Source organism: Triticum urartu, chromosome 7A, assembly GCF_056163025.1.
Source record: "Triticum urartu cultivar PI428250 chromosome 7A, HENAU_Tu73, whole genome shotgun sequence".
Lineage (NCBI taxonomy): Eukaryota > Viridiplantae > Streptophyta > Magnoliopsida > Poales > Poaceae > Triticum > Triticum urartu.
The window spans coordinates 715340852-715366171 of NC_141879.1; the positions used below are offsets into that span (position 1 = coordinate 715340852).

Here is a 25320-nt window from a genome sequence, read left to right on the forward strand (position 1 = left end):
CCCGCTCGTTTGCCTCAGCCACACGCAGAAAACTATGCACGGCATTAAAGAACTAGGGAGAGTGTCGGTCATCGTACATCCATTGCCGACTCATCTTCATTTCACAACACCGAAAAGACCAAATTAATACAAGTTCATACATAAAGTTAATACACACTTATTCTCATAAAACAACATACAATCATCTAGCTAAAGCGTTTAAATGCAACAACAAATGCGATCAAAATCGCAACTAAGGTAATAATTGATCCAACAGCATAATGATACCAAGCCTCTTTATTAACGGCATATTTTCTAGTCTTTTTAATGTTCAAGCGCATTGCATCCATCTTGATCTTGTGATCATCGACGACATCGGCAACATACAACACCAATTTCATCATCTCTTCTTCAATTCTTCTCAAAAAAATTTAAATACTCGTTTTTCTCAACTAAATTTAACTTCTCAACAAGAGGGTCGGTTGCAATTTTCGGTTCACATAACACCTAGATAAAAATATCTATGTCAACTTGATGGGCATAATTGTCATAAACACGAAATGCAACAAATAGTTGTAAAATATATTATACCACATCCGAATCATAAACCGGACGAGAGCCGACGGGGACAGATATCAAAACCATGGCACTACGTATAACAAACAATCATACAAGTAAGAAAATTATACAAGCAACTATCTAAATCATACAAATTTTTTTTTCACAAAAAATATAAGAACAAGAGCCTCACCAATGTGGTGCTGCTGACGGGACGGTGCGGGCGATCAACGGCGGCGAGGACGGGAAGGCACTAGGTAAACCACACCTACACATATGCAAACTCAGATGTTAATTGGAGCTCAAATTGCATATAAATCAAATAAACTCCCACATAATTACTCCCAAACTAAAACCCACAAATGACTATACTTATAGAGCATGAAAGGATCTAAACTAGCAATGAGAGATGAAAGGACAAAGTTACTAACCTTTTAAACACTTGGATAGATGGGGTGCCTCAAATCTTGACAAATCTTGGCAACAATGGAGGATGAGCTCGAGCTAGGGGGAAGAAAACAAAGAGGAGATAAAGAAGAATGCTTAGACTCGGGTTGGACGAAAGGTTTATATAGGGATATCTTTAGTCCGGTTGATGACACAAACCGGGACTAAAGGTCAACGTCTAGTCCTGGTTGGTGATACCAACCGGGACTAAAGGGGCTCGCAGGGGCCCAGCGTGACGCCAGCCTGCCACTACCCCCTTAGTCTCGGTTGGTATCACCAACCGGGGACTAGAGGTCACAAATGAAATGGGACTAGAGGTGGCCATGGCATCGTTTGCCCCTAGCCGTTGGAACTGGGACTAGTGGTCCCATTAGTCCCGGTCCAAAACCTGACCGGGACTAATGCTATATATGAAAGGCCTGTTTTCTACTAGTGACAACACACACACGGAAAAATTACGCCGACTAAAAACAAAGTCATATAATACAAAAATTATCCCTAAGCGTAGGAAGAAAAAAGAAAAACGAAAAGTAATGACGATATACAACAGTGACCATCTGTTCCAACAATCTTTTACAACACAAAGACCATGAGAAGGATTATCAAAAAGTGATACTTGCAGGAGGGAAGCGACGTACAATGCTGCCATCGCTAGATCCAAGCACCGACGGTCAGATCATGGGTTTTTACCTTGAAGATCAAATCTGAGAAAAATTCGAGCTAGGTTTATACAAAACTACCTAGTCGGTATTTCGTTGCAAAAATCGCCACGTTTCTAATAAACTTTTTGCGGAAAGCACCGATGGCTCACCTTGCTGCGTTTGTTTAATCGCATGTCCGATAGGTGGGGCCAGCTCGTCAGGAGTTGACTTAGGCAAAAATTCGCCACATATGCGCATTGACTGAGTTTTCATCCTTCTCCTTTCCCCTTCTATCACACATTTGATCAAACACATGGTGTACATTTTTTTCGATAAAGGATGGATTTTATTAACTCAAAATGAAGCATCAAGAAGATACAAACACGATGAGCATACACCCGGCCTCCGCATAGTTAGGATGCACGCAGCCAACACCAACATACGCACACAAAAACACGCCGGCAAATAGCAATGTCATATAAGACCAAAGCTATGCGTATAGGCAAGGAAAAAGAAAAAAAACAAAGCAATCCAATCCTTGATGGACAAACTATAATAATGGCTATATCTGCACCGACCATCTCATGACACCACACGGACGACGATGTTCTTCAACAACAACACCTTCAGGAAGAAAGCAACACTCGAATGTCACCGTCACTGGATCGAGCCACCCAGGACTACAATCTAAGGTTTTCACCCAGAAGAATCAGTCCAAGTATTCTGAACAATGCCTTCAACAAGGTAATGACGTACAAACATCTCCATTGCCAGGTATACCCAACTTAGGCTAGACCTAGGCTTTCACCCCGAAGCTCAAGACCGGGTGCTCAAGTAGCACCACCATCGAGGTCATTAATGTGTTGTCGCCACCACTTTTCCACAATTCTAGCAGCTACATACGGTGTGATTGTTGCTGCCGCACAACCATTCCTCTGCATCAAGACTTTGTCCATAGGTTGCATCTCGCCGCCGAAGTCAACCACCGGATCTTTGAAGATGAACTCTTAGAAAATCTTTTGATGGTGACCACAATCCACAGCTAAGCCGCCGCCGTCCTGTATTCAATTCCCGGTGACGCACTCAGAAGCGAGAAAGCAGATCTGCCAACTCCACATAACCGTGAAGACCCGGCCATGCCGCTGCCCGCCAAGATCTAACTGACCAAGCAGCCATGACCATGTGCTGCAGCTGGCCGGCAGCCTGGACGATATACAACAGTGATCATCCGTGCCAACAATCTTTTACAGCACAAGGACTACGAGAAGGATTATAAAAAGTGATACCTCCAGGAGGGAAGCAACGTACAAGGCTGCCATCCCTGGATCCAACCACCGACGGTCAGATCATGGTTTTTCACCTTGAAGATCAAATCTGAGAAAAATCCGAGCTAGGTTTACAGAAAACTACCTAGTCGGTATTTCGATGCAAAAATTGCCGCGTTTCTAATAAAAAATTTGCAGAATGCGCCGATGGCTCACCTTGCTGCGTTTAATCGCATTTCCGACAGGTGGGGCCAGCTCGTCAGGAGCTGACTTAGGCAAAAAGTCGCCACATGTGCGCATTCACTGAGTTTTCATCCTTCTCCTTTCCCCTTCTATCACACATTTTATCAAACACATGGTGTACGTGCACTGGTCGGTCAAACTGAACGAGGTGACCATAGTTTGTTTGTGTCCATTTTCTTCCAAGATCGATGGTCTGCAATTTGGGGCCAGCGGCGGTGCCAGATGCCACAGTCTTCAGCAGGTAGCGTCTCTGCAAGGACACCCCACTCCTTCCACAGCTGGTCACCGAGCTCTGGCTGCTGCACGCCACCAGCCAGATTCAGTAAACTAAATCTGCTGAGCACTACTGATTCTAAGATTAGTCCCCAGAGCAAAGTAGTCATCACCCACGGTTGCAGATATAATAAAACTACATCTAACTCTTGCATGCATGAGTGAGTGCACAAATCTCACCAGAAACAAATGCATTGCTATTTGCTGTGGGAGTGAGCAAAAATTCCCCTGTTTTGATCGATCGGTCTCGTGAGCTGCTGCTGGGGAAAAGAAGAGTCGCAATCCATTCCTCAACTAAAGCTAGTGTGAAGAGCGCACGGTCTTCAACCAGCTGGAATCTTCACAGGCCCATCATGAACACCCAAAGATAAGCAAGCACTGTATACCGGCGCCATTGCTTCATCCATCCATCCATAATTCCGTATCTGGGGACAGCACAGCACAACACCTGTCAAAGGTGAGAAAGTCCCCTTAAAAACAAGTACTAGTAAGTTTCCTCTACACGTTTCGGCACTGATTCCAAAAACCATTAGCGTGAATACGTTGTTTCTGACCATATCTGGGTCGTTTTATCATCCATCACGTACTACACCAGATATGGGTCGGCTAGGGGAGGGAATTAATATATACACGTCAGTTGCTTTTTCTCGTTGCGGCCTTGATTTCATTGATTATATGTAATGTTTTTGTGCTTATTGGTATTTAGTTCAAGGTCGCCCCATGGCACATTGAAAAAGAATAGTTCCGGCTCATGGGTAGGGATGACAGTTTTGCCCATGGGTATGGGTACCCGCGGGTACCCTACCCGAAAACAATGGGTATGGGCAAGACATGAAGAGATTTTCTACCCCACGGGTAATGGGTACCCATACCCGCAAAATATATGGGTAGGGCATGGGTAAGAAATTGTGCCCATGGGTAACCCAATAGATATCCAGAAAAAAATAATAAATGAAAATAACTCCTATAACATGTGGGGTTAACATCCAACTCATATGGTCCAACCCTAAATCTCGTATTCCTTAAACAAGTCATAGCTCACAGGCTTATAATCACCTGCTCGCCACTCCTCATACGTCCTATGTGACTCCTCAAAAAGATGAAATATCGACTCTTCGCTACCAGACTCTTGTCGAACACTTGATCCAGCGATCCCCAATCCCCACCACCGCCTTCCACTACGTCGGCCTTTCACCAACCGCTGCTCATACTCCTCTGATGCCTCCAAGAGGCCACCCACTGGAGGAGGCCACATACGTGCTATACTACTCTACCACGATCACTTGAATTTTGAACTCATTTTTCTACCTCTTAAGAATTTGAATGCTATATATTGTACCCAATGGATACCCATTGGGAATAGGATACCCGATGGATAGCCATTGGGTATAGGATACCCGATGGGTAGTGGCATGGGTGTCAGTTTATATCCATGGGTATTGAAGTGGGTGGGTATAAAAAGTTTCTATGGGTATGGGTTTGGGTAGGAAGTTGTACCCGTCCATACCCTATCCATTGCCATCCCTACATGAGGGGACAAGCGAGGTCGACATGCTTGCTCTGCCCAGCGTCGGCCCAAGAGGATGGACCCAGTTGTTAGCACTCCTTCACAAAATTGATAAAGATACACAAGAGTCTCGCAAAATTGTTGGTCTCATGAGAGTCTCGCAGCTTTAGCGTGAGAGGAAGAGTGCCACAGTGCGGTGCAAAATGTTAAAGAACATGATTGTAACATGACCTTACTTAATATGGAAAGAGGGTTTTGAGGGGGACTAAAGATACACGAGAGATTGAAGTTGTGAAGATTGACATGCTAATAATCCTCATGATAAGTTGTTTATTTATATCTTGAACATAGGTTACAACGGTGCCCTAAAGAGTAATGACTATATAGTTTTGTTTTCTGATTAATATGACAGTCTCAACATGTAACTCCAACCGTAAAGAACAAGATATATGCTACTCTTTTCTATTTTAGTGAACAAATATTTCAGTTTGGTGGGAGGGTGGAGGAGGCTGGCGCTGCCTCCAGTATGTTAAGTGAAGAATGTTTGCGGCATTCCTTATCACATTCTTGAGGCGTGGGATAGCAATAGTATTTGGGATCCACGAAACAACACCAACAATAGCCGTCATTGCATTTTATTTTAGGTGGTCCACACAATCCATATGGTAGACTGATCTTCTTGTTACCTATGTCTTCAATATTCCCACCTAGAGAATAAAAACAAATTAGAGCAACATATATATCATGGATGCAACTATGTAGAACTATTACATAAATGTTTATTTAATCAACAAACAAGAAAAGGAAAAATATGAAACAGCAACGAACAAATGGCATTTTTACTAATAGCATAGAAATTTTTCAATATACATGAAAAAGTATTAGACATAAATCATGATAAATACAAAAATACACAATGTAAGTATGCAGAAACAATTTTTCATCATATATCGTGTTACTTACATTGAACATGAGCAACAAAGCAAACGAGAAGAAGAATCCAGAGTGGCGCTAGTAACTGCACACGTTCCGTGTACTTCTCCATGCCCACAGACTTGAATTACTTTAAACAATCAGTGCTTTAGGAGGCCCAATATGTGTGTGCTCATCTAAGAATTAGTTGGAGACTGCTAGCCATATCGTTCCTTCTTATATATAGAGGGGTGACAAAATATTAGTCAGGAATTTATTTAATGGAGCCAATTAGCTATCATTTATAATTTTCAAAGTAAATGAAAATTCGTGGTGAACATTAAATCTCAGGCTGCTAATTTTGGGGCGCATTGATGGCCCAAAGTTTAAAAGACTACCCAAGAGACACTCGGAAATGCACATTTAACTCCATTCCTAAATATAAGCCTTTTTTAGAGATTTCAATGAGGACGACATACAAATGTATATAGATGTACTTTAGAGTGTAGATTCACTCATTTTGCTTTGTATGTAGTACATATAGGAATCTTTAGAATGGCTTATATTTAGGAACTAAGGAAATAATATAATAGCACATTTAATAACCTAACACTACTAGGAAAAACCTTACCAGTAGCGCTGGATTTTGAGCTACCAGTAGCGCTGGTGGACACGCTACTGCTGCGGCGCTAGAACTATCTATTAGCAGTAGCGCTCTTTCTGCCTAGCTCTACTAGTAATTTGAAATAGCAGTAGCGCGCGTTAAAAAAGCTCTATTGTTAAAGCGCACTGCTGGTAAACTGTTAAACCGTGTCACTGCTAATGTTTTATGTTTTTTTTCTTGTTTTATACTGTATTTATACACCCGTTATTAAATTTTGAGATAGTAGCTCATTGTCATCATAATAACTCATCATCATCATAATAACAACTCATCGTCATCATCATCATAGTCATATAAGAACTCATCATCATAACAACTCCTTGATCCTCATCATCATCTATAAGTCATATAGCAACTCATCATTATTCTAACACGTTGTAGCACATAACTCATCATCATCATCATAATAACAACTTCTACTCATCATCATCTATGAGTCATATAACAACTCATCATTCTAACACATTGTAGCACATAACTCATCATCATCATAATAACAACTCCTACTTATCATCATCTATGAGTAATATAACAACTAATCACTCTAACACATTGTAGCACATAACTCACCATCATCATAATAACAACTAATCATCATCATCATCACCATCATAGTCATAATCAACACTAGCTAATTGTTCTTCCTACCTACGAGCTACTCCTCTCTGGTAGGTATAATAACATAAACAGGTAAACTTGTCCATATCCAAAATGGAGAATGGAGATCCACCTGTCGCCAACTTCTGGCTTGCACAAACACATGTTGTCTCCAATCGGTTGCATGTGCGCCTTCTTTAGATTGCACCATTCTTTGATATCGAGGCTTCCATATTTCAAAGAAATAGAGTGTGAACTTTGGTAAGCTGTCGGCGGAAATGTTCATAAGCTAAACATGTGCATACTCCCTTCAGTAAGCATCAATGGAGGCACAACCTCACTCGGGAGCTTTTGTTGAACAACATAGTAACATATATAGTTAGCAATATGTAGTTTACTTAAGAATAATTTATGCAAAGAAGTTACCATCTTAAACAAAATCATACCATGTTTTTCGCAATGAAGTTACCATCATGCAACTGATGGACTAGTGGCACGTATCCAATATAATTTGGGCTCGTAAAGTGATTGATCTTAAAAGTCTTAACATCATCTATAAATGAGACAAGATATCATTTCTCCTCATAATTAAGCTTGCATATTCTCTGAAAATCCATGATGAGGACATGGCTACCACAGTTACACCGACAACCCCTTCTACTATGTCTATTGGACTAATTACTAAAGCTCGCGCACACCAGTTAAATTATCAGGTACTTTCGTTTCTTGGTAATGTTTCTAATGTTCATGAGAATGTGATGCTACCTAACTTGGATATATTTGTGTTGATTATAGTTGACGGGCCTAGCATGGACAAGTAGGATGAACATGGAGCACGATCAAGCACTGTGATGAAGGCGCGCGCGAAGGGAACAAGAATGGAGTTTCCGGAGGAGATTTCCGCACTTTGAAGCCACCATGATGACATACATGAAGATGAACGAAATATACAAGACGGTCTTACATAAATTTCGTCCATAGCTTATTATTGGTGTTGCTCACCTTAGTTTTGGGTTAGGCCCATGTATTTTCGAAATACCTCTCTTTAGGCTGCTTTTAGAGTCCATATTGTAGGGGAAATGACTTAGGAGGTGTTTTGGTCCCACCTTACCACGGGTGGACGAAGGCCCTCTCCTTTCCCCTTTAAATACAACCCTAAAGGCACCGTTTAGACTTGGGTTTTATTTAGTTAAAAGTTAGCCATTGCTGCAACTTCATGTACTTCGTTTGTGTACAACAACCAGGCCAAGACCACTTTTGAAACCCCACTTTTATCAATACTTCGTCCATATTCGCAATAGTCAGATTGTTTTATCATATTCTTTCTTGTTCTTCGATTGCTTGCAGGAATAGACCTTCGTCGTCAGATTGATCGTGCTCCGGCGTGGTCAATAACCTCTTGGAGTTGGTTTAGCGATTACTAAGGCGCAACGTCGTTGCACGTTTGTAGTTGGATCGTCAAAGTCGTCTCCATCAAATCGATCGTTATCATCTCATCGAAAGATCGGAACCCTTGCCTCTATCAATCCATCGGATTTTCAAAGAGCTCCCCAATTTGAGCAACCAAAATAGGAGTGACTAAGCGCATTGCAGAGCTTAACTTGAAAACCATAACCATGTTTAGTCGTGAGATGTGCTATCCTCGTTTCCATATTCTCATAGCCTTGGAAACCAAGCTTCTCCAAGACATAAGGTCTTGCATGGCAGCGGATGTACTACTCGAATTAAAAAACCCAAAAATTACACGTTGAAGCAAAGAATCACAAGTCATGATTAATTACGAAGAAATACTTGTCGTCATTGCATACCGTAAAAACACCAAGGGTCTCTTCCAGCTTGACGGTGAAGAACCTACCATTTTGTTGGTGAGGCATCATGTTGCATATACCCCGGTCATTGGAGCAGTATTCGCCCTCCGGGATCCTATCATCATCAGACTTTTTCTGTGTTCAAAATTCAAAGATTATAAATTGACGACAATCACCAAGAACTCAACACACAAATCACTATTCACCATAGGTTGACATTCGGTATGTCGAGACTTTCCTTGATGTTGGGCACTTCCTCTCTGATATATTCGACCGTTGGTGATGGTCGCTCCTCCCTTCGTACCCGAGTGCATTACACCAAAATGTCTAGCAGACGAGAGCGAAGGATAAGCAACCCCCACGACAATAGTCGAGATTCTTCCTCTCTCATATTTGCGACCGTCAGTGATGGTCGCTCTTCTCTTCCTTCCCGTGCATTACCAAAAGGTCTATCATGAGAAGGAAGAGGAAGAAAGACCCCAACGACAACAGTCGGCATTCTTATTCTCTCATATATGGTGGACACTCCCTCACTGATTTTTCGACCATCGGTGATGATCGCTCTTCTCTTCCTTCCCGTGCATTACCAAAAGGTCTATCACGAGAAAGAAGAGGAAGAGCGACCCCTCACGACAACAGTCGGCATTCTACTTCTCTCATATATGGTGGACACTCAACGTCACTGATTTTTTGACCGTCATGTATGGAGCCCCGACAGACTTAAAGTCAACCCAAAATGTCGTTTAATTCTCTTCAAGCAAATCCAAGACACTCGATATTTCCTATATATTCTAGCACATATCGAGCGTCTGAAATTCATAGAAAATTCCGGCATGACCTTTGCTAAAATAGGACATATCAAGCGTCTGAAATTTGCCGAAACGGAAATGAATCAACACTCTGGCAAAACATAGGCCACTCGGAAGTCTTCTCTGCAAACATTAGCCACTAGGGCAAGCACATATCCTTGATTTTCGTATTTAAGGAACTACACAGACCATGTTTACTCACTATAGACGATGGTTATCGACAATGCGGGGGTGTCCTCGGTGGTCTTCTAGGGGTCGTCGACCGGCTCGTCGGTGATGTGCCCGGGGCCACGTATGAGCATTTATATAGAAATTTTCAAACTTGGCGCTCGTTGCATTTCAATGGTTCAATATTGACAAAAACTTTCAATATATTTTATAACCCTAACATTCCACTTGGACAGCAAGCATAACTAAATACACTAGTTTTTCAAGAGAGTCGGTCTCTCTCTCTCTCTCTAAATTTGGCAGTGTGAGAATGACATAAAAATATTCCAAAACACCTACATTTACTGAAAATTTTCTACTCTATTCTGTTCAAAACACCTACATTTACTAAAAAAATCTACTCTATTCAAAACACCTACATTTACTGAAAAATTTCTATTCCATTCAAATAATCTACACTCTATTGTATTCAAATAACAATGCTAAACCTACTGCCTACAAGAATAGAGGGAGGAGGGAGGGAGGGAAGAAGGGAGGAGAGGGAGAGGAGGCCGGGATGGAGGAAGGGAGGAGGTCGGGATGGAGGAAGGGGGGTAGGGAAGGAGGGAGGGAGGAGGCCTGGATGGAGGGAGGGAGGAGGGCGGCGAGAGGAGGAGATACCTCGGGGGCGACGACGGACGACTTCTGCAGCGGGCCACGACAGCGGCAGAGAGAGGGAGCGCGAGAGAGTGTGAGGAGGAGAGTGAGGGAGAGAACGGGGCTGCGCCCGGGTGGAATAGGGCAGGCCCGTTAGCAGTAGCGCTGGGTACGAGCCGACGCTACTGCTAAGCCCATTAGCTGTAGCGCCTGTGCAGTGCCCACACTATAGCTAAGTGGGCTAGTATCTTCCTACCCTAGTGTGCGGGGTGGCCCACTTAACAGTAGCGTCTTATAGCCAACGCTGCGCTGCTGCTAAGTTATATCAGTAGCTCCTGTTAATCCTAGCACTACTGGTACTGGTACTTAACAGTAGCGCCGTGGACTTAACCACCGCTACTACTGATATTCTACCTATAAGCTATTTCCTAGTAGTGTAATATTGCTCCATACATAAACCATATCCAGCCAGAAGATACACGTATGAACTACTTCAAATGCAAAGGAAATCCAAACTGTACATCCATACAATGGACATTAGACAATAGCATATCCATGGCCATGCTTACAATACACTAAAGAATTTAAGGCTCACATTGCTGCGCCCACCATTTTCGCTCTAGAATGTTATGCAAATCATTTGATAACCTAGAATTGCTCCATAAATAGAACATATCCATGGAGAGCTGTCCGTCCATTGTTTTCTCTAGAATGTTATGCAAATATATGGATATTTAATAACCTAATATTGCTCCATAAAATAAACAATATCCATGGAGAAGATTGATGCATCCATCCGTTTTCATGCTGTAAAATTTGAGATTGATGCAAATAAATGGAGGCACTTTACTTTATAATCAACTAGCAAACATGTTTGTGCGTTACAATAGAAAAAAAAAATCCTTGCACACGATCTTGTAATTTGCGAACGCGGTGCTATCGATGATGTAATCGCCCTGACGTTTATATGTGCATGCACTTGCGCTTGTGCTTTGCTATGGATGAAGTGCAAGACTCAAGTCCTCCTCCCGAGTCAAGCGAGGCGGGCGTCTACGGTTCTACTTGGGGACACGGGCTTTAAGCAAAGTCCTTGACAAAAAAGTGAGCGGCAAGAAAAATGTACATGTAGTGCGGATGATTTTTTGATAGGTCCAGCATTGCTGGCATTCATTGATTTAGCAGGAGAGCACGTAAAACATTGTTGATCAAGTGATAGAAGAAAGAAAGAAGAGAAGGGAAAGAGATAGAATGAAAATGCATTTAGGCCGTCCAACTAGTCTATATCTCACAGTGGATCCCGAAGGGGCTCTCCATTTTTTTCCTCCTACAAGGCGCTATAGCTAAAGCATTGATCGTATCACCTTTATCACATCCCAATTCTATGGTTGCTTCCTCAGAAGACATAGTTGTTGCGCTCCTGCCATATCTCCGAGGGAATAAAGATGATCATGGACTTGATGCTTCTTCTTGCATGGCGCGGTGCGCCACAGTTGATGATGGAAGATGTTGCCTCTATTGTTGTTTTTTCATTTGCTAAAATTTTCCTGTCCGAGTGCACCACACCCATTCCAGCTCGCGCCTGGTTCCAAATGGCCATTGACGCACTACAACCCCAAAAGAGATGGAAGGAGGACTCCAGATTCCTGATGCATATTTGGAAGAAGTATCCATTGACCCAACCGCGTCCTTGCAGACAGTCGTTGCACCATAGACGGTTTTGGTGGAGGAGCCATGAGAAGATCTTTGCCTTTCCCAACGCCCAGGCCTTCTAGAACATGGATAGGAGATTGTTGTTGCTTGCTTGTGGGAATTGCAGCAGGTAGGCTGAAGTAGTAGAGTACTCTCTTGGGGCTGTGCAATGCCATCTGATAGTGCCAGCTGGCACCCCTTCCTCTAAGGTGATCCTAGCTGCGCTGTTCAAAGATGAAAGGAGGATGAAATCTTGGACAATCATCATGGTGTTGTCGTGTCTTAGATCTCCGATCTTGGTTCCATGCAACATTGCAGTGGTGACAGTCATGTTCTTCCGCCGCGAGTGATCGAAGAGTGCGGGGACGACAATAGAGTGGTGAACCCCCAATCCAGGAGGAGTGCCATAAGGTTGCAGTCTTGCCATCGTCGACCGTTATCGATGTGGCCGTGAAGAAGGAGCGGTCTGCATCATCGCAGGAGGGCACTAGTAGAAAACAGGGCTATGGTCCAGGCCGGCTCAGCCCATTAGTCCCGGTTCAGTCTAGAACCGGGACCAATGTGGGCATTGGTCCTGGTTCGTGAGCCCAGGGGGCCGGCCGGGCCACGTGGGCCATTGGTCCCGGTTCGTCTGGACCTTTTGGTCCCGGTTGGTGGGACGAACCGGGACCAATGGGCCTCGCTCCTGGCCCACCACCATTGGTCCCGGTTGGTGGCTTGAACCGGGACCAAAGGCTCCCCTTTAGTCCCGGTTCATGCCACCAACCGGGACCAATGAGGTGCCTATATATACTCCCTCGCGCAAGAGCAGAGCACAGTGCTCTGTTTTTTCTGGCCGAGGGGGAGAGGGCTTTGTGGTGCTCTAGCTCACCTCCTATGCACATGAGGTGTTCGATGGAATGCCCGAGCCACACTACTTAAGCTTTCTCCTCTCGAAGCTCGACCTTCAAGCTCCATTTTCCTCGAGATTTGTACACTTCTATTAATTTGGACACTTAATTTTATATAATGCACGCACAGATGAACCGGCATTGGATGTACGGTGACAGACACACCCGCGAGTACATTAAGGGCGTGCATGAGTTTCTCGATGCGGCTGAGGCAAACAAGCAGAATGGTTTTATGTGTTGTCCATGCACTGAATGTGGGAATACGAGGTCTTACTCTAACCGGAAAATCCTTCACTCCCACCTGCTTTACAAGGGTTTCATGCCACACTATAATGTTTGGACGAGGCACAGAGAAATAGGGGTTATGATGGAAGACGGCGAAGAAGAAGAGTACGATGACAACTATGTGCCCCCTGAATACGGTGATGCTGCAACGGTGGGAGCTGGTGAAGATCAAGAGGAACCAGACGATGTGCCCAATGATGCTGCCACGGGTGAAGCTGCTGAAGATCAAGAGGAACCAGACGATGTGCCCGATGATGATGATCTCCGCCGGGTCATTGTCGATGCAAGGACGCAATGCATTAGTCAAAAGGAGAAGCTGAAGTTCGATCGCATGTTAGAGGATCACAAAAAAGGGTTATACCCCAATTGCGAAGATGGAAACACAAAGCTCGGTACCGTACTGGAATTGCTGCAGTGGAAGGCAGAGAATGCTGTGGCTGACAAAGGATTTGAGAAGCTACTGAAAATATTGAAGAAGAAGCTTCCAAAGGAGAACGAATTGCCCGACAGTACATACGCAGCAAAGAAGGTCGTATGCCCTCTAGGATTGGAGGTGGAGAAGATACATGCATGCCCTAATGACTGCATCCTCTACCGCGGTGCATACAAGGATCTGAACGCATGCCTGGTATGCGGTGCGTTGCGGTATAAGATCAGACGAGATGACCCTGGTGATGTTGACGGCGAGCCCCTCAGGAAGAGGGTTCCTGCGAAGGTGATGTGGTATGCTCCTATAATACCACGGTTGAAACGTCTGTTCAGAAACGAAGAGCATGCCAAGTTGATGCGATGGCACAGTGAGAACCGAAAGAAAGATGGGAAGTTGAGAGCACCCGCTGACGGGTCGCAGTGGAGAAAAATCGAGAGAAAGTACTGGGATGAGTTTGCAAAGGACCCAAGGAATGTATGGTTTGCTTTAAGCGCGGATGGCATTAATCCTTTCGGGGAGCAGAGCAGCAATCACAGCACCTGGCCCGTGACTCTATGTATGTATAACCTTCCTCCTTGGATGTGCATGAAGCGGAAGTTCATTATGATGTCAGTTCTCATCCAAGGCCCTAAGCAACCCGGCAACGAAATTGATGTGTACCTAAGGCCATTAGTTGAAGAACTTTTACAGCTGTGGAATGGAAACGGTGTACGTATGTGGGATGAGCACAGACAGGAGGAATTTAACCCTAAGGCATTGCTGTTCGTGACCATCAACGATTGGCCCGCTCTCAGTAACCTTCCAGGACAGACAAACAAAGGATACCACGCATGCACGCACTGTTTAGATGACACTGAAAGTATATACCTGGACAAATGCATGAAGAATGTGTACCTGGGCCATCGTCGATTTCTTCCGACCAACCATCAATGTCGAAAGAAAGGCAAGCATTTCAAAGGCGAGGCAGATCACCGGAAGAAGCCCGCCATGCGCACCGGTGATCACGTGCTTGCTATGGTCAATGATTTACACTACGTAATCTTTGGAAAGGGTCCCGGTGGACTAGCTGTTCCGAATGACGCTGAGGGACACGCACCCATGTGGAAGAAGAAATCTATATTTTGGGACCTACCCTACTGGAAAGACCTAGAGGTCCGCTCCTCAATCGACGTGATGCACGTGACGAAGAACCTGTGCGTGAACCTGCTAGGCTTCTTGGGCGTGTATGGGAAGACAAAAGATACACCTGAGGCACGAGAGGACCTGCAACATTTGCACGAAAAAGACGGCATGCCTCCGAAGCAGTATAAAGGTCCTGCCAGCTACGCTCTTACAAAAGAAGAGAAAGAAATCTTCTTTGAATGCCTGCTCAGTATGAAGGTCACGACTGGCTTCTCGTCGAATATAAAGGGAATAATAAATATGCCAGAGAAAAAGTTTCAGAACCTAAAGTCTCATGACTGCCACGTGATTATGACGCAACTGCTTCCGGTCGCATTGAGGGGGCTTCTACCGGGAAACGTCCGATTAGCCATTGTGAAGCTATGTGCATTCCTCAATGCAATATCCCAGAAGGTGATCGATCCAGAAATCGTACCAAGGCTAAGGAGTAATGTGGCGCAATGTCTTGTCAGTTTCGAGCTGGTGTTCCCACCATCCTTCTTCAATATCATGACGCACGTCCTAGTTCATCTAGTCGACGAGATTGTCATCCTAGGGCCCGTATTTCTACACAATATGTTCCCCTTTGAGAGGTTCATGGGAGTCCTAAAGAAATATGTCCGTAACCGCGCTAGGCCAGAAGGAAGCATCTCCATGGGCCATCAAACAGAGGATGTTATCGGGTTTTGTGTTGACTTCATTCCTGGACTTAAGAAGATAGGTCTCCCTAAATCGCGGTATGAGGGGAGACTGACTAGAAAAGGCACTCTTGGAAGAGACTCAATAATATGCAGGGACGGATATTCTTGGTCTCAAGCACACTACACAGTTCTACAGAACTCTACCTTGGTGACCCCGTATGTCGATGAACACAAGAACAGTCTGCGCTCCAAACACCCGGAGCAGTGCGACGACTGGATTACATGTGAACACATCAGGACTTTCAGCAGTTGGTTGGAAACACGTCTCAGAGGTGACAACACTGTTTGTGATGAGTTGTACTTGTTGTCCAGGGGACCATCTTTGACTGTATTGACTTACAAAGGATACAAGATAAATGGGAATACATTTTACACGATCGCCCAAGATCAAAAGAGCACCAACCAAAACAGCGGTGTCCGCTTTGATGCAGCAACCGAGAGCGGAAAGGACACATATTATGGTTACATAGTGGACATATGGGAACTTGACTACGGACCTGATTTTAAGGTCCCTTTGTTTAAGTGCAAATGGGTCAATCTGTTAGGCGGCGGGGTACAGGTAGACCCACAGTACGGAATGACAACAGTGGATCTGAAAAATCTTGGGTACACTGACGAACCGTTCGTCCTAGCCAATGATGTGGCATAGGTTATCTATGTGAAGGACATGTCTACCAAACCGAGAAAAAGAAAAGATAAGGAAGCGAATACATCATACGATGAGCCAAAGCGCCACATAGTTCTTTCAGGAAAAAGGGACATCCTGGGAGTGGACGGCAAGACAGACATGTCTGAAGATTATGAAAAGTTTCATGAAATTCCTCCCTTCAATGTCAAGGCTGACCCAAGCATCCTGATAAACAATGAAGATTATCCATGGTTACGGCGCAATAAGCAAATGACACAAGCGAAGAAAAAGTGAAGACTTTCTCCCGCAATAAGCAAATGCTATGTGGGTGAAATTATGATACCATCCCAACTTTCAACTTTTTCAGAGTTCATTTGAAATGCTTTCATGTCTTATGGTTCGAAACTTTGATACTTCGAAAGTGATTGTCCATTTTGTACATGAAGTGCATCAAGTTTTTGTCGTAACCCTCTCTACTTTTTGGAACATGCTATGTGGGTGAAATGATGAGACCATGCCAACTTTCAACCTTTTCAGAGTTCATTTTGAAATGCTTTCCAATTTCAGAGTCATTTAGCTCAAAGAATGAATTAATAGCAAACAGAATGAACTACAAAACTTTTATGAAAATAAAAACAATCAATTAAAATATTATGTTATGATCAACTAAAATAAAACTATAATATTCTTCAATAGCAAAAAGAATATAATTTGTGTGACCTAAAATCAAACTATAATTTGTGTGACCTAAAATAAAAAATAAATAGCAAAGAAGAAAAAAATAAATAGAAAAAAATTTCTAATTTTATAGTAAAATTATTCATAAACTAGGGATTCACACAAATTTTTAAAAATTCAAATTTAAACTATTTAAAATTTAAAACTAATGGCACTAACAGAAAGTTTATAATTTTTGTGACCTAAAAGCAAAAAGAAATCACTAAAAAATTGTAAGTATTTAGTTGTAAGTAGAAATAAAAAATAAATAGAAAAAAATCTAATTTTATAGTAAAGTTATTCATAAACTAGTGATTCACACAAATTTTTAAAAATTCAAATTTAAACTATTTAAAATTTAAAACTAATGGCACTAACAGAAAGTTTATAATTTTTGTGACCTAAAAGCAAAAAGAAATCACTAAAATACTGTAAGTATTTAGTTTTAAGTAGAAATAAAAAAATAAAAAACCAAAAAAATGTAGAAATAAAAAAGAAAAAACCAAAAAAAATACCACCTACTGGGCCTCCACGGCCTGAATACGACTAGAAACCCTACATGGGCCAGGATTCAGGCCCGCAGAAGGCCCAATAGGCCCACAGGCAAAGCAGTGTCAAATTAGGCCCATAGGCCTGCAGTTCAGAGGAGTTCGAGAGGCAGGAGGCAGCAGAGCTTAGAAACTGGTGTTGGGCGCTGTCAACTAGCGATGTGGGACTAAACTTTTGGGCGCGGGGCGCACAAGGGTATTGGTCCCGGTTGGTGGCACCAACCGGGACTAAAGGTGGCATTGGTCCCGGTTGGTGGCACCAGCCGTGACCATTGCCCCCCTTTAGTCCCGGTTGGTGCCACCAACCGGGACCAATGGGCTTCGCTTCCCGCCCTTTGGGCTGCCGAAAAGAGGCCATTGGTCTCGATTCGTGGCACCAACCGGGACTAATGCCCACCTTTAGTCCCGGTTGCTGCCACGAACCGAGACTAAAGCCTCTTCTATATAAGGCCACACTTTGGAATTTTTCATTCTCATCTTGCAGTTGCCGCCCCTGACGCCGCCAGGCTGCCCCGACGACGCCCGCCCCCATCGTCGCCGTCGCCCGCGACGCGCGCCGCCCCGGCCCGCCCCCGTCGCCGTCGCCCTCGTCCCTGCCCCGACGCGCACCGCCCCGTCCCGCCCTCGCCATCGCCCGCGCCAGCCCCTTGCCCGACGCCCGCCGCCCCGGCTACCGTCCCCGTCACCGCATGCCGCCCCGAGCCCGCCGTCCTCGTCACCGGACTCCAGCCGTCGCCGCCCCCCTCAAAGTGAGCCCCCCTCTCGAGTGCCACTCTTGCGCCCGAGCGCCCTTGTTCCGCCCCTGCTCCATGGTCGCCGCCGCCCGAGCGCCCCGGCTCCGCCCCTGCGCCCTTGCTCCGCCCCTGCTCCGCCGGCCCCGAGCGCCCGAGGAGAAGTAGAGGAGAGGAGAAGTGGAGCAGCAGCAACGCGCTGTCCACTTTTCTGAATTTTTTGGAACAGGAGGAATTTTTTTGTCCATATAGAAGGTGTTTGATGAAATGCTAGATGGCTTTGGGCATTTTTGGAATTTTTAAAAAAAAATTGTGGTGAGGTACTGATGCAAGACAAAGGCGATGGCAAAATTTCAGAATTTTTGGAGAGGTTTAGAATAGGTTTTCAACAAGTTATTTGAATCCGATTCAAATTTCATTTGAATGAAATTTGAAAATTTTGAACTATGGATCAGAATATGCTAAATATGTCAAAAATGTTTTTTATATGATGTTTTTTTTCATATATGTATTCATTTTTTTATTTAGGTTGTTAATTAGTAGATATCGATTTTAGGTTAGTGTAGAGGAAAAAGTAAAATAAGGAAAAGGAAGAAAAGAGGAAGAAGGAAGAAGAAGAAGAAGAAAAGGAAGGAGTGGAAAAAGGAAAATAAGAAGAGGAAGGCTTCTTTTTTTTTCTTCGATCTTCTCCTCTATTTTGTTCATGGATATATGCTAAAGAAAACGAGGGGGTGATAGATGATGATGAGGGGTCGAGAGTGAGACGAGAGGTCGAGAGGTGTCGAGGGGAGAAAAAATATGTTATCAGGAGAGGAGAGGAAGAAGAGGAGAAATAAATAAGAAGAAGAAGAAGAGAGGAAGAAGAGGAGAAATAAATAAGAAGAAGAAAAAAGAAGGGGAAGAAGAGGGAGAAGAAGAGGAGAGGAAGAAGAGGAAGTCTTCTCCTCTATTCTTTCTTTTCTTCTTTTTATCGGGAACGAGGGTCGTCGAGAGGTCGAGGAGCGGTAGAGGAGAAACCCTAAATAGAAAGTGTTGTCGGTGTGAGATACATGTACCGTCGGTGTCGGACACTACACCCACATCCCACAAGTGGCGCGGGCTTCGACGCCCACGTCACTTGTGGGACGTGGATGTAGTGTCTGACACCGAAGGCCACATGTCTCTCACACCCACGATACTTGCTAGCTATTTAGGGTTTCCTCTACCGAAAAGAAGAGGAGAAATAAATAAGAAGAAGAAAAAAGAAGAAAAAGAAGAGGAGAAGAAGAAAGGAATAGTGGAGAAGAAGAAGAAAAAAGAAGAAAAAGAAGAGGAGAAGAAGAAAGGAATAGTGGAGAAGAAGAGAAAATAGAATATATTCTATTTTCTCTTTTCTCCACTATTCCTTTCTTCTTCTCCTCTTTTTTTTCTTCTTTTCTTCTTCTTCTTCTTCTTCTTCTTATTAGCCGGAAGTAGAGAGAGGTTTCCTAGTGTCAAAGTATTGAAGAAATCCATGCCTTCATCATTAGCCAGAAGTAACCATGGCATGTTGGTACGAAGTTCTGCAAAGTTATTCTGGAATGGAGTCCCGGATGAATTTGAAGGTCAAGGCGGCTGTTGGCTCTGTTTATCCTATTGAACCCGGCGCAACTTTTCACTGCCGGCCGATTCCAGAAGGATATGCTAGGGTGATGGTGGATGAGATAACGGAGGGATTTGAGGACCTCCAGCTTGACCACCCTACCGGTGAAGGGGAGACTCGGCTGGGTCTGCTTTGAAGACTCCATGCCTATGGCGGAAGGAGCTCATCAACCTTCCGAACTGGACGCCTCCGCCTCCTCCTCCTCCTCCGGCGAGTCAGGGCACTCCGCCTCCACCGCCTCCTCCTCCGGCGAGTGACGATCAGGGCCCTCGGCCGGCTCCTTCTCCGGCGCGTGGCGGCACTCCGCCTCCTTCTCCGCCTGCGCCGACGCGCCCAAGCAGCCGGCCTCCTCCTTCTCCGCCTCGTCAGCAAGGGCGGAAGAGACCTGCCGCCGCTCTAGCTGCTCCGGCGCGTCGTAGTCCTTCTCCTCCGCCGCTTAAGCAAGTAAAGAAGACAACCGCTACGTCTGCTCGGTCGGCGTCTAGCAGTACAACCAGAGGCGGGAGGACATACAGATTCGGTCCTTCTCTGAAGACTCCAGAGAAGTTACCATACGAGAGGACCCAGGAGGAGAACGCCGAGATCGCGCGAGAAGAAATGAAGAAATTCTTTGAAGGGGTGAAAGCAAAGAAACATCCACCTCCGGAGGAGAAGGTAGATCGGGTGAAAGTGAAGCGCACTCTGGCTGCCCTGACAAAACCACCGAAGTCTGATCCGCCGAAAGGAAACTATGACCGCATTATTGGAAAAGAATTTGCCGAAGCGGAGCGGTCGGGAAGTACTGTCAGTGATCAAAGGCTGAAAGAACGACGAGCTGGGAAACAAATTGCCCAGCTCGGCGAACAAGCGAAGCAATCGTGCCCCCCGCTCAAGGTGCCTAGCCACAACGTCGATAATGATCCGAGGATGGTGCCCGGTTATAGCAATCTTGCAGATTACCTGCCCGACGAAGTACATTATGAACCCATGGACGTGCAGATACAAAGATACGAGTACGGGAAGCCTCTCGTCAAAGATGAAAGATCTCTATCAACGATGATGCGAAGATTGCATGATTGGTACTTGAAAATCTGCAGAGACTCTGGGGGGAGGAGTACTTTGTATGCGAGAGTTAAACCGGAGCATGACCTCGTTGGAATTGATCTGTTGCCTGTTCCATTTGAGGAGTTCTATCAGTTTTTCAATCAATTGGCCCTCGATAAAACAACAGTCGCCTGCTACTGTCTGTAAGTAGTACTACTTCTGTCATTAAGTTTCTCTATATAGCTTAGCTCTTTCATTGCATGTATTTATAATCATCCTCACTATATTATGCAGATTGAAGATCGTCGAATTGAAGAAAAGACAAGTCGGTGATATTGGGTTCATTAACACATATCTCATAGATGCAACTCAGGTTAAACTTCATGCCGCAGCTACCGAGGCCAGCTTGCTACGATCGTTCATAATAAATCAAAACAAAGATATAATACTCTTTCCTTACAACTTCAGGTGAGTGTTACTGTCTTGTGCGTATTCGGTTTCCCTTATATATTAGTCAAGGTTATAGTAATGTAATTGATGAGTTATGCATGTGTGTGCAGTTACCACTATATTCTCCTAGAGATTAAGCTTGAGCAGGGAGTAGTAACCGTCTTGGACTCTAAACGAAAAGATCCCAAGGAGTATGCGGACATGACTGCAATCTTCAAGAAGTTAAATCGATCATTATCCACCATATCAGCAACTTTGTTCATTTCCTGATATCAAGTAATTGTTTTCTTTGTCCGGCAGGGTTTGGAGAAAATTCACCAAAACAGTTCCGGGACTGCCGAAGGAGCTGGAATTTAGACACCCGAAAGTAAGTACTATAGTAGCATGTTCCGCGCATCTCCTAGTGATTCAAGCGCTAGTTTCATCAATACCATTTAGCATTCTTGCTTATCAGTTTGATTGATCTCTATTTCTTGTAAAGTGGTTGTGGCAGGAACAAGGGAATGATTTCTGTGGATACTACATTTGCGAGTCCATCCGCCACACGACCTGTGAGCGGGGCGGGTACTATAACGAACAATATGAAGTACGTAAATAACAACATTCACAATTTTATTTTATTACCATAATTTGTGTTGAGTTTCATTCATTTATATATATATATATATATATATATATATATATATATGTATTGACCCCCTTCTTCAAATTAGATGTTTCGGAAGCGGGATGAACTCCTAGCACCAGCTCGCATGCGAGCAATTCAAGAGGAATTGGTGGCATTCTTTCTTGACCACGTGATCCCTGAAGACGGAGAATTCTATGTGGACCCTGAGTCCGTATGATTATATTTGTAAGAGATAATTATTGTATATATGTAGCCGGTAGTGTCAGATAGATGTACGAGAACTTGTTGTTCGACCAATCTCTCGGAGAAGGAGAGGTGGTCGATATCACTTCTCTCTATATATATGCATATATGTTCATGACGATCTTCTGTTTCCTTCGTTTGCTTACTAGCTAGCTAGCGTGTCTAGTCCTCTCTATATACGTATGTATAGTACGTAGCGTCGACCAAGCACGGACATAAGAGAGGACACTTCTCTCTATTAATTATAACTACCTAACACAATATATGAAACACCTAAATTAACCCCCCAAAACCCCCAACACCCCCCTTTCAAAAAAAAAACAAAAACCCCAGCCACAGAAGTGCTGACGCGTGGATGCCTATTGGTCCCGGTTGGTGCCACCAACCGGGATCAAAGGGTCTCCTGACTGGGCTCTGCGCACTGCCCACGTGGAGGGCCTTTAGTCCCGGTTCTGGATTGAACCGGGACTAAAGGGGGGAGGTATTAGTACCGACACTTTAGTCCCGGTTCCGGAACCGGGACTAAAGGCCCTTATGAACCGGGACTATAGGCCCTTTTTCTACCAGTGGGGAGGTGGGCCAGCCCAAGACCCGTGCGTCTTCCTGCACTCTAGATGTTCCTGTGTCATCTCCTCTAAAAGTAGGAGGACGTATCCTCATGGCTAGAAGTTTTTTCTTTTAATATATATTAGGGAAAGAGCTCGTGCATTGCAATGGGAGAAAAAAAATAACAACTGCTCTTTTTTTCTTAACTCGTGTGTTGCGGCTTATCATCCTCACCCTCGTTGGCGGTGGTTTCACTGCTCACACAACAATAACACGTTTGAAAGTGGTCAATCGTAAGGCATCTCTCTCACTCTCAGTGTCTCCCTCCCTCTCTCTCTCTCTCTCTCTCTCTCTCTCTCTCGCACGCGCGTGCGCGCGTGCTCGCTCGCTTAGAATCACTACTAGGAAAATGCTTACCAGTAGCGCGGGCACCAGCGCTACTGCTAGGGCGCTACAGCTATTATTTAGCAGTAGCGCATTTCTAAACAAGCGTTGTAGCTAAAATACTTAGTAGTAGCGCATCTTTCTCTACCAACGCTACTACTATGATCACATAGTAGTAGCGCCCTAGTTTCTCCCCGTGCTACAACTAGGTAAATAGAAATTAAAAAAAAGAGTCAGAGGCAATATTCATTGAAATCAAGACAACTCCAGTGCAAATAAACTAAGTTCACAGAACCTTCTCACAAGCATTAACGACAAATGCCACATTTAATATAACCACACAATCTCACAAACTCATATATATTAGTCAACAATGCATGGATAGATCATAGTTGATAAGTATACTAGGTAGTCATACTAGCATATATATGGTTTAGCATCCACACGCATGCATGGATAGATCTCACAAGCATATGTAGTTCTAGATGATATCGATGACGACCATCATCCTCAAGCCTGGGCGGTGGGTGTTCCTGATAGTAATTAGGATTGCCTGTCCAACATGAGGATTCTTGCCGATGAGGAAGCTCTTCCACCCAACCGAGCTGAAGTGTGTGCGACCGTCCGTGTCCACGCCGTACACACAAGTGGTGATGGAGCCCCTCGCGGTAAGGCGTATTCTAGCAGAGCCTTCTTCATCAGGCTTGATACCAAAACTCTCAGATAGGCTCTTTGGCAATTTCTGAATAAGAAAAACATATCAATTAATAAGTAGCCTCACACATTCTACACTATCAAAAGACAGTACTACATTTCTACACTAAGTCTAACAATAAAGCATATATATATATCATTGGATTCACTAAGCATATAAGATTCACTAAGCATATATATCATCGGATTCACTAAGCATATAGATCATCGGATTTACTGAGTATATAAGATTCACTAAGCATATATATCATCGGACTCTACACTAAGTATAACAATAAAGCATATATATCATTGGATTCACTAAGCATATAAGATTCACTAAGCATATATATCATCGGACTCTACACTAAGTATAACAATAAAACATATATATCATTGGATTCACTAAGCATATAAGATTTACTAAGCATATATATCATCGGATTCACTAAGCATATAGATCATCGGATTTACTGAGTATATAAGATTCACTAAGCATATATATCATCGGACTCTACACTAAGTATAACAATAAAGCATATATATCATTGGATTCACTAAGCATATAAGATTCACTAAGCATATATATCATCGGATTCACTAAGCATATAGATCATCGGATTTACTGAGTATATAAGATTCACTAAGCATATATATCATCGGACTCTACACTAAGTATAACAATAAAGTATATCAACAAATTACTACAGTAAATGCAACATACCATGATATGCCGATCAACCATGGTACTTATCAGGCGGGTCACGAATGGCACCCCGACGAAGTCAGCACATGGCAGAATGATGTCCCATAGGTTGCACACCTCCTCCTCGCTCAACCTCATTCTTTGAGCAACGATGGATTCACCAAGTGGGTCATCATCATCCTCATCATCCTCATCATCCTCATCATCTTCATCATCTTCTGCTTTATTGACATAAATCACGGCCAACTTGGGTCTTTCTGCTCTGAAGGAGAAGCTGATCAACTCACCACCGGTGATACGCATGTGGGCGATGAAATGGACCCATCCATCTCCTCCCACATGCGTCATATTTCGTCCTTTCTCGACCTCCATAATGTAGGGGCCCCTAGGAGCCTCACAGGTCATAGAGTCTCCGGTCAGCTTGTTGAATTCTGACCTCACATTGCATGGGACGATCTGTGTGCAGAAAGCAAAATGATATATACACGATGCATTAATGCCAATAACACTAAAAACAAAATAGCGGTTACTAGTTTCATATAATTTTTTACCGTCGCATGAAGAAAACTCGACTGGTAGTAGATGCCGAACAGCGTGCCAGTTGCAAGGCTGCTGGCGCACCTTGACTTGCACCGTCGGCATGGTGGTGGTGGTGGTGGTGGCGTCATTTCCCTAAAATTGGCTAGAATTTGATAAATTTTGAATAATATACAAAGGAAAATAGGAAACATCAGGTTCA

The 25320-nt window shown here is 43.9% G+C and overlaps 1 protein-coding gene across 1 annotated transcript; it reads right to left on the reverse strand.

Annotated features, from left to right (window-relative positions):
- Positions 1–23663: 23663 nt before the first annotated feature.
- LOC147962081 (uncharacterized) lies at positions 23664–24929 on the reverse strand. The gene is made up of 2 exons (XM_087536225.1): positions 24600–24929; positions 23664–23924 (listed from the first exon to the last, which is right to left on the reverse strand). The coding sequence occupies exons 1-2, from the start codon at positions 24927–24929 to the stop codon at positions 23664–23666; spliced, it is 591 nt and encodes a 196-aa protein (XP_087392351.1).
- Positions 24930–25320: the final 391 nt, after the last annotated feature.

Coding starts and splice junctions, on each gene's coding strand:
- LOC147962081 (XM_087536225.1), bottom strand. CDS start 24,929: ATGACGCATGTGGGAGGAGATGGATGGGTCCATTTCATCGCCCACATG. Junction 23,925..24,599: donor TGGTTGATCGGCATATCATG/GTATGTTGCATT, acceptor TTTCTTATTCAG/AAATTGCCAAAGAGCCTATC.